A 15,476-nucleotide genomic window follows, 5' to 3' on the forward strand; every position below is an offset into this window, starting at 1 on the left:
GATATGAAAGGTTGACAGTTGAGAGAAGAAGGTGAGGTGAGGTGAAATTGGGTTTAACGTCGTGCTTGAGAATATTTCGCTCATATGACGACGTGCATGCGTGTGTATGTGTATGTGCGGCTGTTTGTACTAGCTCAGTGTTAAGCTGGTTTCATAGTGCTAGCTCACTGAGATACCATGCCGCAGTGAAGCATGTATACCCCACTCAGACACATTATACTGACTCCGAGCCAACCAGTCCTTGTTGTACCCATTAATGCCGAGCGCCAGACAGGGACCAACAAGTACCATATTATAACGTCCTTTGGTATGGCGCGGTCGGGGATCGAACCCGCGACCTTCCGCTCTCCGGGCGGACGCTCTAACCACTACACCACGGAGGCGGTCAGTTGAGAGAAGAAACCATTGATGACACTGTCTGCGCCCATTGCAAGGGCAAGTTCATGAGAACAACAAAGTGATTGAAGAGATATAGTTGCAGCTTAGTGTTTGATGACATGAGTTGTTTTTGTTGTGAGACTCGCTATTATAACTTATCAAAAAAACAGTCATCAGAAGATGACAAATCCACCCAGGCTCCACAAATTCGAAAGAACAAATCATCTCATAGTTACTTAAAGTCCAACTTGATTTTTTACTTAGTCCAAATAGTTTCCATGGAAATTATGAAAAATATAAATGCCAAAGATTTTGCAAATAACAAAAGGCACCACTTCAAGATATGTCTCATATATCTGCTAAGTTTTGTTAAAAGATAATGAAAAGTTTCAGATTTGTGCTCCGGAAAAGAAGCCCACCCCTAATTTTTGACACTGAGTCCAAATTGTTTCCATGGAAACCTAGAAAAATAAAACTGCCAATTCTCTGCAAATAAGAAAAAGGCACTACTTTACGCTTTGATTGATATTTATGCCAGTTTGTGTTGAAAAATTATTGACCGTTTTTTTAATTATGCTCCGGAATCGAAATGGTGACGGACAGACGCACGGTAAAAAAAATCAGAGAGAAAACACCATTTCATGTATACTCGTGGGAAATCCCCTAAGCCTGAAAAGGTTAAGTTAGGGATAACAGCAAAAAGGTATGGTATTTGTATTTTAGCTAGTTCCGAAACCGAATGACGGTCTATGACAATATATATTAATCTGTATTTTTATTGTGTTTTGGATTCAACAGGACTAAGACATGGCATCCCTAGAGAATAAAGTTATCATAATCACAGGTGAGATATGTTCAATAAAGTGTCGTGCTCACTGAGAATGTATTCATGTAACGCGGTCCTGTGCGTCAGAATTCATCAATGGTATCTTTCTATTTCCCTTCGTATTATATAATGCATCTATTACTTTATGCGTGATATTGATATTTTCTTTTCCTCATCGTATTGTCTATTTAGACAATACTCTCGAACTACGTTTAGATGAAAGTAGGCCAACAGTAGCCTTATGTAAGAGTGACCTAGTTTGAGCAAATACTTTAGAGTTACCTCCCTTGATAAAGACATGCGATGCAGTTCAATAAATCGTCAGCCTGGTTCCCTGGGTCGCAGGCGCAACAGACCATAGGGCGTATGTCGCTTAGATTCACTGAAGCCAACTACCTCCGTAATTCAAGCCAAAATCATAAAACATTCATGATTTTGGCTTGGAATTACGGAGGTAGCTGTTTTCGGTAAGTCGCGGCGTAAAACTTTTGAAATAATGATCCGATTGTGACCATTTATAGCTCATTTTGTAGGGAAATCATCTAGCTTTCGATCTGTAGGCCTCGGTGAGCCTTAAAATATTTTACGTGGTGAAATTTAACTTTGAATCAGGAGGGGGTGGTTTCGTCGTTCCATCCCTTTCCTTTTATATAGTAATAGGGTAGGGTCTATACACCTATATTCCTTTCTACCGCGTTTCTAAGCGAGACACGCCCCTGTGGTTCAAAGCAGAGTTTTATCAAATGAACCCTCTGTGAACTGCTGTAAGGGATAATTGTGATTGGAGATGTGTAAGAGTTCACTACAATATGTATAGCGAGGTAATTACGTCAGTGAATATACATTATTCAGCACGAGTGCCCTTTAAATAAATATGTGAATTATCAACCAAGTCTTATTTAATCGGTATTCGCCAAACCTTTGATGAAGCAAATACCGATTTACCGATGTCTTCCTTTCACTTACATAATGGAACTAACTTAAGTATAAATATTAATGAAGTTTTTCTCTCTTTATAATGACAATGACTATTGTAAATGTTCGTGGTATTTGATTTCTCTTATATAATGACAATGACTCTATGTTAAATATTCGTGGTATTTGATTTCTCTTATATAATGACAATGGCTCTATTGTAAATGTTCGTGGCCATATATTTCTCTTATATAATGACAATGACTCTATTGTAAATGTTCGTGGTCATATATTTCTCTTATATAATGACAATGGCTCTATTGTAAATGTTCGTGGTCATATATTTCTCTTATATAATGACAATGACTCTATTGTAAATGTTCGTGGTCATATATTTCTCTTATATAATGACAATGGCTCAATTGTAAATGTTCGTGGTCATATATTTCTCTTATATAATGACAATGGCTCTATTGTAAATGTTCGTGGTAATATATTTCTCTTATATAATGACAATGACTCTATTGTAAATGTTCGTGGTAATATATTTCTCTTATATAATGACAATGGCTCTATTGTAAATGTTCGTGGTCATATATTTCTTTCATATAATGACAATGACTCTATTGTAAATGTTCGTGGTCATATATTTCTCTTCTATAATGACAATGACTCTATTGTAAATGTTCGTGGTAATATATTTCTTTTATATAATGACAATGACTCTATTGTAAATGTTCGTGGTCATATATTTTCTTATATAATGACAATGGCTGAATTGTAAATGTTCGTGGTCATATATTTCTCTTATATAATGACAATGACTGTATTGTAAATGTTCGTGGTAATATATTTCTCTTATATAAAGACAATTACTATTGTAAGTGTTCGTGGTCATATATTTCTCTTATATAATGACAATGACTCTATTGTAAATGTTCGTGGTCATATATTTCTCTTATATAATGACAATTACTATTGTAAATGTTCGTGGTCATATATTTCTCTTATATAATGACAATGACTCTATTGTAAATGTTCGTGGTCATATATTTCTCTTATATAATGACAATGGCTCAATTGTAAATGTTCGTGGGCATATATTCCTCTTATATAATGACAATGACTGTATTGTAAATGTTCGTGGTAATATATTTCTCTTATATAATGACAATTACTATTGTAAATGTTCGTGGTCATATATTCCTCTTATATAATGACAATGACTCTATTGTAAATGTTCGTGGTCATATATTTCTCTTATATAATGACAATGACTGTATTGTAAATGTTAGGTGGTAATATATTTCTCTTATATAATGACAATTACTATTGTAAATGTTCGTGGTCATATATTTCTCTTATATAATGACAATGACTCTATTGTAAATGTTCGTGGTCATATATTTCTCTTATATAATGACAATTACTATTGTAAATGTTCGTGGTCATATATTTCTCTTATATAATGACAATGACTCTATTGTAAATGTTCGTGGTAATATATCTCTTATATAATGACAATTACTATTGTAAATGTTAAGTGGTCATATATTTCTCTTATATAATGACAATTACTATTGTAAATGTTCGTGGTCATATATTTCTCTTATATAATGACAATGACTCTATTGTAAATGTTCGTGGTCATATATTTCTCTTATATAATGACAATGACTCTATTGTAAATGTTCGTGGTCATATATTTCTCTTATATAATGACAATGGCTGTATTGTAAATGTTCGTGGTCATATATTTCTCTTATATAATGACAATGACTCTATTGTAAATGTTCGTGGTCATATATTTCTCTTATATAATGACAATTACTATTGTAAATGTTCGTGGTCATATATTTCTCTTATATAATGACAATTACTATTGTAAATGTTCGTGGTCATATATTTCTCTTATATAATGACAATGACTCTATTGTAAATGTTCGTGATCATATATTTCTCGTATATAATGACAATGACTCTATTGTAAATGTTCGTGGTCATATATTTCTCTTATATAATGACAATGGCTTAATTGTAAATCTTCGTGGTCATATATTTCTCTTATATAATGACAATGACTCTATTGTAAATGTTCGTGGTCATATATTTCTCTTATATAATGACAATGGCTCAATTGTAAAATGTTTAGGTGGTCATATATTTCTCTTATATAATGACAATGACTCTATTGTAAATGTTCGTGGTCATATATTTCTCTTATATAATGACAATTACTATTGTAAATGTTAGGTGGTCATATATTTCTCGTATATATAATGACAATGGCTCTATTGTAAAATGTTCGTGGTCATATATTTTTCTCTTTATATAATGACAATGACTATTGTAAATGTTCGTGGTTATATATTTCTTTATATAATGACAATGACTCTATTGTAAAATGTTCGTGGTCATATATTTCTCTTATATAATGACAATTACTATTGTAAATGTTCGTGGTCATATATTTCTCGTATATAATGACAATGACTCTATTGTAAATGTTCGTGGTCATATATTTCTCTTATATAATGACAATGACTATTGTAAATGTTCGTGGTCATATATTTCTCGTATATAATGACAATGACTCTATTGTAAATGTTCGTGGTCATATATTTCTCGTATATAATGACAATTACTATTGTAAATGTTCGTGGTCATATATTTCTCGTATATAATGACAATGACTCTATTGTAAATGTTCGTGGTCATATATTTCTCGTATATAATGACAATGACTCTATTGTAAATGTTCGTGGTCATATATTTCTCTTATATAATGACAATTACTATTGTAAATGTTCGTGGTCATATATTTCTCGTATATAATGACAATGACTCTATTGTAAATGTTCGTGGTCATATATTTCTCTTATATAATGACAATGACTCTATTGTAAATGTTCGTGGTCATATATTTCTCTTATATAATGACAATGACTCTATTGTAAATGTTCGTGGTCATATATTTCTCTTATATAATGACAATGACTCTGTTTTAAATGTTCTTGGTGTTTTCTTTCTCCTTCAAAGTGTAGTGAGTTTGGTTTTACGCCGCTTTAGCAATATTCCAGCAACATCACGGCGGGGGACACCAGAAATGAGCTGCACACATTGTACCCATGTGGGGATTCGAACCCGGGTCCTCGGCGTGACGAGCCAACGCTTTAACCACTAGGCTACCCCACCACCCCCCTTCAAAGTGGAACCTCCATTGTAACACTGGAACTATCTCGACTGTGAGCGTTCATTATTTGTCTTCACATGCAACACTCGTATTGGTAGTGATGACGTAAATATTCGTGTTACGATTTTCTTGCATAATAGTGCTGTTCTATGTGTTGTTCTATGTTGGATGCAGGAACCAGCTCTGGTATTGGTGCCCAGACCGCCCTGTATCTGGCCCAGTACAAGCCTAGACTGGTTCTGGTGGCTCGGCGCCAAGAGCTGCTGGAGAAGGTGGCAGCACAATGCACGGAGAAGGGGCTTCCCAGGACAAGGTATGCACGAGTATAGTAGCAAGATAGATAACATTAGGTCTTTAAAGTGGCACTTAGAGTGGTGAGTGAGTGAGTTGGGTTTACGCCGCTTTTAGCAATGTTACAGCGATATCACGGCGGGTGACACCAGAAATGGGCGTCACATATTGTGCCCATGTGGGGAATCGAACCCCGGTCTTCGGCGTGACGAGCGAACGCTTTAACCACTAGGCTACCCCACCGCCCCAGTGGCACTTAGAAGTGATACACATACAAGTAAGAGAGTTTTATGGATGTCCTGATGAAGGAGTAAGATTATACTCCGAAACCTTGTGTTCCTCATAATAAAGAAGTTGATATCCATAAAGCACTCTTCCTTACAAGGGCGATGGGGTAGCCTAGTGGTTAAGGCGTTCGCTCGTCACGTCGAGGACCCGGGTTTAATTCTGGTGTCCCCCGCCGTGATATTGCTGGAATATTTCTAAAAGCGGCGTAAAACTAAAGTCATTCACTCACTACATATAATATTATTCCTTTCATCTCTAATTAATTCTAAAAAAGGTTTGAACTGAGTGGAGATTTTTGGAGAGCTTCTTTTTTGTGTTTAGTATCATTCCATGTCTGGACCCCGATCCATAAAGCGTTCGTAACGTTACGACATGTCGTAACTCTATAGTGTATCATAGGCTTACAAATGACGTAACACTGCAAAGGTTTTGTGGATCGGGACGCTGGTACTCATTGCGACTTGTACATATTCAAGTATAGGCAAGGTCGACCAGTGGTTGATAGTATGAACACGTCCCATGCCGTCAGGCACTGACTTCCAAAGACCCATTTAGGCCGGCCCTAGTCTAATTAAAATCAACAATTTATTACGTTCTGGCATCACACTATCTGGGGATCTCACAACCCCACCATAACATCTGGTCTCTATGCTGAGGTATTCAAATAAAACTGATTTTAATGAGACTGATTCGGCCCTGACGACGAGCATTAGGAACTGCTCGGAATGTCTGCTTGGGTAGATTAGATGGGATGAAATGCTGTGAGTGAGTATGGTTTTACGCAGCTTTTAGCAATATCCCAGCAATATCACGGCGGAGGACACCACAAATGGTCTTCACACATTGTACCCATGTGGAGAATCGAACCCGGGCCTTCGGCGTGACGAGCGAACGCTTCGCCACGAGGCTACCCCACCGCCCCGCCCACTGAGATACCACGTCGCTCTTAAACATGGGTGTCCCACACAACACTGACTCCGAGCCGTTAGGACCGAGGGAAATCAACACAATGTCGAAAAGTATTTCTTAACACAATACAGATTACGTCATGACAGTTATAGTTTTTGTGTTGTAGATTCTAGTCCTGCCTGCTGACCTTTCCAAGATGGAGGATTTGGATAAGATTGTCTCCGAGACGATTAAAAAGTTCGGCCAGATCGACGTTCTGGTAAGCGGGATATTCCATCATAGGACCCTCGCAGTTAGGATGATAGAACTGGGTTGTATGTAGTTAATATACACATCTCACATCTCAGTTTGTGTCAGTTCGAACCCAGACATTGTGGCATGCTTAACCTTAAAGTTTCCAATCATGTTCTGAGTGAGTGAGTGAGTTTAGTTTTACGCCACACTCAGCATTATTCCAGCTATATGGCGGCGGTCTGTAAATAACCGAGTCTGGACCAGACAATCCAGTGATCAACAGCATGAGCATCGATCTACGCAATTGGGAACCGATGACATGTGTCAACCAAGTCAGCGAGCCTGACCACCCGATCCCGTTAGTCGCCTCTTACGACAAGCACAATCACCTTTTGTGGCTAGCATGGGTTGCTGAAGACCTATTCTACCCCGGATCTTCACGGTCCAGGTGATGTTCATAATTGTTTGTATATCCTATTCCGTTAATTATTTATATGTCGATGATTAAACGTCTGTAGTTATCTGAACATATCTAATCGATAACATTATCGCAGGAATGATGCTATTCGGATATTTGGTAGAAACGTGAAATGTTGCCTTAACATGGTAATATCGAATAGTCGAATTAATTTAAGAAAGTTCTTATTACATATAAATTGTTTTAAAATTAAAGATAGTGTCAGCGTAATGTATCCTTACGAGTGAAACCTTGAAATTCTGGGTTAGAACTGGTCTTCAGCAACCCATGCTTGTCGTAAGAGGCGACTAACGGGATCGGGTGGTCAGGCTCGCTGTCTTGATTGACGCGTTTCATCGTATTCCATTTGCGTAGATCGATGCTATTGCTGTTGATCACTGGATTGTCTGGTACAGACTCGATTATTTACAAACGCCGTGATATGGCTGGAAGATTGCTGAGTGCGGCGTTAAACAACAAACGAAGAGACCAACTTAAGAATGATATTGGATATGACGCATCATTCGTCACCACTCGCCCCTTTCCGTAACCTCCAAGACGCTATTCGGCTTGTCCCGGAATAACACGAGTTGGTCACGAATGATGACGCATATCAATCGTAAATGTACTTGATAGCAAATGATACTGTGGGTCAAGCATTGGCGACCAGGCTTGACAACCAAATGCGACATGCCTGAATCCACCTTAAGCAATGACAGGATACGAGCGTACATATTCATTGTTTCACCAAGGAGCCCTGTCCAGTCCTGAGCCTTGTACAATATTTAGCTTGACCGCCCACTGCTGTCCAGGTCAACAACGCAGCTGCAATGGCCGGTATGACAGGAGTGGGCAAGTACACACCCGAGGCGTACCAGAAGATAATGGATGTCAACCTGAAGGCTCCCATGTTCCTCTCACAGGCAGCTGTGCCGCATCTGAAAAAGACCAAAGGTACAGGTGTAATGGATCTTAGAGGAGGGGCGGTGGGGTAGCCTAGTGGTTGAAGAGTTCGCTCGTTACGCCGAAGATCCGGGTACGATTCCCCGCATGGTTGCAATGTATGAAGCCCATTTCTGGAATCCCCCGCCGTGATATTGCTGGAATATTGCTAAAAGTGGCGTAAGCCTAAACTCACTCACCAATGGATCAGAGGAACGGCTCTTTAATATCTACTGGGTGGGTGAATGTGTTTGTTAGTGACAGGCACCGTCCAGTGGCAGGTGGGCCATTTCACTTTTAGAGACAGGCACCTACCAGAGACTATAACTCACATTTTCAAACTCCATGACTCGCTCCTGGGAAAAGAAGATTTACTTTTGAGAAAGAATGACATGGCCATAAAAAGCTATTTAGAATCATTAGAGAATGGATCTTTAATGACTTCTTTTTGGGTGTCATTGTCACTGTACAGACTTTATTTAAATGAAACGTCTTAATTTGAACGTGATGCAACGATTCCGTTTTTGGTGCCAAATGAGTGTGACCTAAGTGCCTATACCCTTGTTTAATTATGGTATAAAATTTGAGGTAAAATATATTTTTGTCAATCACAGATCGGGAACAGACAATCCCCTCCCGGTCCCGTATATCAAATGGTTGTTCCTAAGATCATCATATATCGTTGCGGTTATCGGTTATCGTACTTATCAACAGTCAATTCCACAATCTTTCTTTTTTTGTACAGTATTCCATATGACAAATATTTAAATTTATCTACAATCCCAGGGGTAAGTTCAAACCGTCTAAATTGTGTTTCAGGGTCTATTATCAACATTTCCAGCACAGGGGCAACTGAAGCAGTAAGTCTACAACCTATGTGAGCCTGATATATACTGAACAGCAAAAGAAACGCAACTCTGGCTTTTTAGTCAAGTTTTTCATGCAAACCTTTATGTTGATTTTCGTTCACTCCTGTTAGATGGATATAATTATGTGCTGTGGTACGCCACTCATCCCAAGTCAAAACATTGATTACACAACAGTCTCGTTTCCTGTTGACTGGGTTCCGTCCTATTGCGCAACTTAGTTCAATAACCTGTCCAGAATTTTGAGACCAATTCATTTAACTGAATACATAAATATTAATCAGTATTATTTGATACATCTAAGTACTTGTATATTGGAACACTACGCTTCTTCTAATCCTTGCAAACACGTCGTACAGCGTGCTCTGTCGTACAACGAGCTCCAACAAACGGAAACCTGGAAATCGTGAAATCTCAAAACGAGGCTCTGCCGCTAGAAATGTTTGGCGGCCTGGTACAGAACTGATATTATATCAATCACATTGTGCGTTTCTGAACTACTCTGAATAAAAGCAAACAACACATAACAGGTGTAACCAGTGAGCCAGATGCATTGTGAATCATTTTCTGACCTCATCACGCAGGGGCAGTCAGTGACGTCTTAGTTAAGGTTATGCTGCCTACACCTCGCCATAAAATATAGAAATACGATGTTATAAAGTTTACAATTAAAATTCATTTGTAAATACCATTTTCTTTTGAAACAAGAAATTGTAATTCAGTGTAACCATATTTGTTTGTGATGTCTCTTCACTTTCACACGAGAAAATTCGGATCGTCTGAAAAGTAGGTCATTGTCTGAATAGGATAATGAGACTCATGTTTCGATTTGATAAAAGTATCTTGCCTTTATTACTGTCGTGAATGTTTTGGCAATGACAAATGCTCATTGTGTTGAATACCATAACTGCGAGATTACAATCATAATCAGAAGGAAAGTATTATTTCAAAATACAACGAAACGTTATTGAATTGTTATAAATCTGCGTTATGCGTAGTTCACATTTGGCCTGCGATAGGTCTTCGGCGCCCGTTAACTGCCCGTACATGGAGCTCCATTTCCGTGCACCCGTGAAGATCCAGGTTAGAATTGATCTGCAGTAACCCATGCCTGTCGTACAAGGCGACTAACGGGATCGGGTGGTCAGGTTTTGCTGGCTTTGTTGACCGTTATTGACGACCGCCGCCATATAGCTGGACTATTGCTGAGTGCGGCGTAAAATTAAACTCACTCATTCACTCACTCACTCATCATTTCTGTGCGGGGGGCATGCGGCAGCTGAACAATCATCGCACGGTTCTGCGGGCGCCGTAGCCTCTACGATTTTGTTTGGGGGCGGTGGGGTAGCCTAGTGGTTAAAGCGTTCGCTCGTCACGCCGAAAGCCCGGATTCGATTTCCCACATGCGTAGCGTAGGGGATCCTCGGGAAAAAAGAGAAATTGAAAGAAGTAGTGGTAAAATCCTTCCTAAATTTCCAAAAATGTCCAAGCCTTGGAAACATCATCTTTCGAATTGTGGAAATTTTTGGAAATATGATATTTCCAAATTGGAAATTTTTGGAAATCACCATTATTATTTTTTTTGTAGAATGTGTGAAGCCGCTTTCTGGTGTTCCCCGGTGTTATTTCTGGAATATTGCCAAAACTGACTCACTCACTCTACGATTTTGTCAAACAGCGCAGTTTGACAAATTTGAAATATGTCGTAAGCCCGTAGCCCGTAGGTGGCATCGCACGGTCACCGCACGTTAAACGCACGGTTTTTAAGTTAAAAATAACCGTACGGCGATCTTGGGACATCCGCATGGCCATCGCACGGCTACGACACGATCAGCGTGCGGCCTTCGTGCGGTGCCTGTGAAATCGCACAGACATAGTGCGGTCATCCCACGGCAGCCGCATGATGGCCTTGCGATGGACTATTTTTACCGTGGGTAATCTAGCAATCCCTATAAAAAAGTACTGTCGGAAATGCTAGAAAAATGCTTTTTTGCCCATATATCTTTATAAAGGTGATAAATGTACTATGTTGTCAATATATCAACTCGCCTATAGTGTACCTAATTTTTATTTCAATCGATTTTAGTTCAACAACAGAAATCTGAAATAGTCTTTAAATTTATGCTAATAATACAGGTGGTGTAAACATATGAATTAACGTTTTTCTTAAACAAATAAATGTTGAATGTTTGTGTTACTTTACTTAATTATCGTTTCTTTATTGGAGAAATATTAATATAAATGTTAAGTCTTGATAAATAAGTTTCCCGTCATGCATGCACATCTTTATCACAGCGTCCACTACGGCCAACTATTTGCAGTCGATTGTTGCAAAGGTTTATAAGTTTTTTTGTGCTTGAAAAAGACAGGTAAACCTTTCATTAGTTTAGAAAGGGTTTATTACAGAACTTGTAGAGCTGTTGGTGTGTCTTACCAACAAGTTTACAATATTGTAAACAAATCAGACAAGACAGGGACCGTCTCAAAAGCAAAACCGGAACGTACAACCACCATTGACAACTTTGACAAGGGAGTACTTAGACGGGCGGTCTACAAACTTTAGAAGAATAATAATATATCTATTCAAAAGAAGCTACACCAGTGACTTCGTTAAGTCTTTGGCCAATGTTCACAACTAGATTAAACTGACCGAATTACATCCATATTTTTGCAATGAAATAAACTGTTGACAGGCAAAACATTTATTAAAACGTTGCACATTTCTACAATCAATCGATAATATAACACAAGTGATAGGATTATTTCCAATGTACAGTAATTCGTATGTTTATTTCAAAACAAACACACATACACAAATGATCCCTGACATAACCAATACGTATACTATACATACACATATCAACATTTTGAAGAAAACATCTATTGAGATGACCCCTCGCCCGAGCGTGTGCTCAGGTGTCAATTTCACCTGTCGATACCGTGCATGCTGATGACGTAACACAAGCAGTTAATGTTTGTATCAAATAACGTCCCACTACCCCTTATTTTTCTAAGTTTTTGGTATTTTCATCAGTAAAAACACATTTTAGGGCATGTCTCAAAATTTATTCCCTCGGTCTACATTAGGTAGATGTTTCTTTAAGTGATATTTGTAATTTAAGTAACTGTAATACCTCTGAATTTAAAATATAAGTCAAAAAACATTTTTCTAGCATTTCCGACAGAACTTTAGCAGTTCTATCATTTGCCTCAAATGATCTGCGTACGATTTCCGTGCAGCCTCCATGCAGGTTTGCCTCGACCTGTCCTCAAAGAAATCACACGATGCCCGTAGACAATGTGAAAACAAACGTCGTAGCCCGCGGTCACCCACGATGCCTAAAAAATCGTAGACTACGTTATCGTACGGCGCCCGTGGCAAATGTGATTCAGGGCCTAGATTTTCGAAGCTCACTTAGCGCTAGGGCCGGTGGGGTAGCCTTGTGGTTAAAGCATTGGCTCGTCACGCCGAAGACCCGGGTTCGATTCCCCACATGGGCACAATGTGTGAAGCCCATTTCTGGTGACCCCCGGCGTAAAACTAAACTCAGTCAGTCAGTCAGTCTCTTAGCGCTAAGATAATCGTAACTTAATGTTAATGCATGGCATTTACGACTATCTTAGCACCAAGAGAGCTTCGAAAATCTAGGCCTGGGTCTTAAGGGTGTTGTCTAAAGTGCATGTGTTTGTCTCCAGACGCCATTCCTCACGATACACTGCGTCAGCAAGGCGGGACTGGACCAGTTCACAAAGTGCCTAGCTCTCGGTGAGTCACCCCTCCCTCACTGAACCAAAAATATGGCCGGTAAAGCCCTACTGTATTCTACCTATACAATTTGCAATGTCACTTTCCTGGCTGTAAACACCCAAAGTCTTAAACGAAAGAAGCTTGAAGTAAGAAATTTCACTTTTTAACATATACTGAACAGCAAAAGAAACGCATAAAAGTAAGCGTTCATGTTCATGTCTTTATTTAAAAACTTTATTTAAAAACTTGACCAAAATAAAAGAGTTGCGTTTCTTATACTGTTCAGTACATTTTCGTTAAATGTGTTTTAGAATTGGCTCCATTTGACGTCAGAGTCAACTCAATCAGGTGAGTACTTATAACGCTCGAAGTATCCTCGCAGCGTTCATAACGGGGGTAATCTGGAATATGAAACGTCAAAGCCAGAGATTAACCCACCTCAAGTCTCCACCGAAATTTCAATGATCATAATCATAGAGATATGCTGATTCGAACCCGCCATCATCGGATTCTGGACACGGTTAAGTCAAACGATATTTTAGATGACGCTCAACGGATATTTTTGAATAATTTACTTTCCAGACCCGGGCTGATCTTGACAGACACGATGACCAGCATTCCGGACATGGCAGAAAAAGTAAGAGTTGTTTTTTTAACTCAGGCATCGAACACAAAGCAAAATTTTGTTTGTTGTTCAATGCCTCACTCAGCAAATTTCCGTCTGTATGGCGGCTGTAGATACTGGATACTAGTAAACTGGTCTCGACCAGACAATACAATGATTGACATGATGAACATCAGTCTGCACTATTGGGATGCATCGACCGCCTCCGTGGTGTAGTGGTTAGAGCGTCCGCCCGGAGAGCGGAACGTCGCGGGTTCGATCCCCGACCGCGCCATACCAAAAGACGTTAAAATATGGTACTTGTTGGTCCCTGTCTGCCACTCAGCATTAATGGGTACAACAAGGACTGGTCGGCTCGGAGTCAGTATAATGTGTCTGAGTGGGGTATTCATGCTTCACTGCGGCATGGTATCTCAGTAGGCTAGCACTATAAAACCAGCTTCAGTTCGGGCTAGTACAAGCAGCCGCACATACACATACACACGCATGCACGTCGTCATATGAGCGAAATATTCTCAAGCACGACGTTAAACCCAATTTCACCTCACCTCACCATTGGGATGCATCAACAAGTCAGTGAGCCTGACCACTGCACCCGATCCCGTTTGTGGCCTCTCACGACAAGCATGGTTTTCTGAAGGCCAATTGTAATCTTCACGGATTCTTAACTGTAAATGAGTTCACAAGTTGACAAAATGATATCTTGAAAAAGAATAGTTTTATTTGGAGATGCTCTGAAAAAACCCGCCCTATGTGGTGGCGATATATCCCATTCAGTTCCGGGTCAGTTTTATGTTACCTCTGGCTTATTTCATGATAGATTTGTTTGACTTTTTCACATGTCTAATGAGGTACTATCGAAATGCAACGCATTCTGTTGACTCTTTGGAAGTTTTCTTAAATGAATGTATTGTAGAGTTTACTTTATCACTCATAGTTTGACATTTTTAAAACGAATTCTGTAAGTTGGAAAAATAAGGAACAGTTATTTCGGCCAACATGCTGCCAGACATTTAAATAGGCTACACACGTTCCCACAAATACGTTCCGGGGAGGCGGGGTAGCCCTGTGGTTAAAGCGTTCTGTCGTCACGCCGAAGCCCCGGGTTCGATTCCCCACATGAGAAGCCCATGTCCCCCGCCGTGATATTACAGGAATATTGCTAAAAGCGGCATAAAACCCAACTCACTCACTCACAAATACGCTTCCATAAATTAATGTTTTGATATTACACGTCTTTCAGATGAAGGAAATGGGAAAGTCTAGTCAGCCACTCCGAGGTATCGGGGAGGGTGTGGATATTGCCAAAATCGTCAAGTTCCTGGCCAGTGACGACGCTGGCTTCATGACCGGAGAAAGCTTGTACGTCGACGGCGGACGCCATCTTATTGGCGCGTCGGCATCCGTGAAGATGGATTAGAACCATCACGACTACCCATGACTTGACACTGTCTAACTCAGGGCGATCACATTTTCTCTCATTATTTGATTTCAAGCTATCCAGCATCTTAGGCCTTGGCCCTTCCATGCAATGGCTCAAGAATATTGTCGTCCAGTAGCAGCAACAGCAACATCAGCAACACTATATAATAAAAATAATATTATTAATAATAATAATAGTAGTAATAATAAGCAGAAGATAAGGAAAGAGAGAAAATTGGACTCGTTTTAAATTGTTTGAGACAGGACGGTAAAATAGATATGGATATATATTTTCATTTGGCTTTTTGGGTGTTTTTTAATGTCACGTTTACGTAAAAAATCATACGCGCTTGTGAACATATTTTACCCCGAAGTCTGCTTT

The 15,476-nt window shown here is 39.2% G+C and overlaps 1 protein-coding gene across 1 annotated transcript; it reads left to right on the forward strand.

Moving 5' to 3' along the window:
* The first annotated feature begins 1,173 nt into the window (after positions 1 to 1,173).
* On the forward strand, positions 1,174 to 15,092 carry LOC124284503 (dehydrogenase/reductase SDR family member 4-like). The gene is made up of 9 exons (XM_046720575.1): positions 1,174 to 1,222; positions 5,487 to 5,625; positions 6,967 to 7,059; positions 8,304 to 8,445; positions 9,253 to 9,293; positions 12,996 to 13,065; positions 13,359 to 13,395; positions 13,630 to 13,684; positions 14,916 to 15,092. The coding sequence occupies exons 2-9, from the start codon at positions 5,596 to 5,598 to the stop codon at positions 15,090 to 15,092; spliced, it is 645 nt and encodes a 214-aa protein (XP_046576531.1). The 5' UTR covers positions 1,174 to 1,222; positions 5,487 to 5,595.
* Positions 15,093 to 15,476: the final 384 nt, after the last annotated feature.

This window comes from Haliotis rubra, unplaced genomic scaffold (genome assembly GCF_003918875.1).
Source record: "Haliotis rubra isolate DU_JTF1 unplaced genomic scaffold, ASM391887v1 Scf338, whole genome shotgun sequence".
In the NCBI taxonomy this organism is placed as follows: domain Eukaryota; kingdom Metazoa; phylum Mollusca; class Gastropoda; order Lepetellida; family Haliotidae; genus Haliotis; species Haliotis rubra.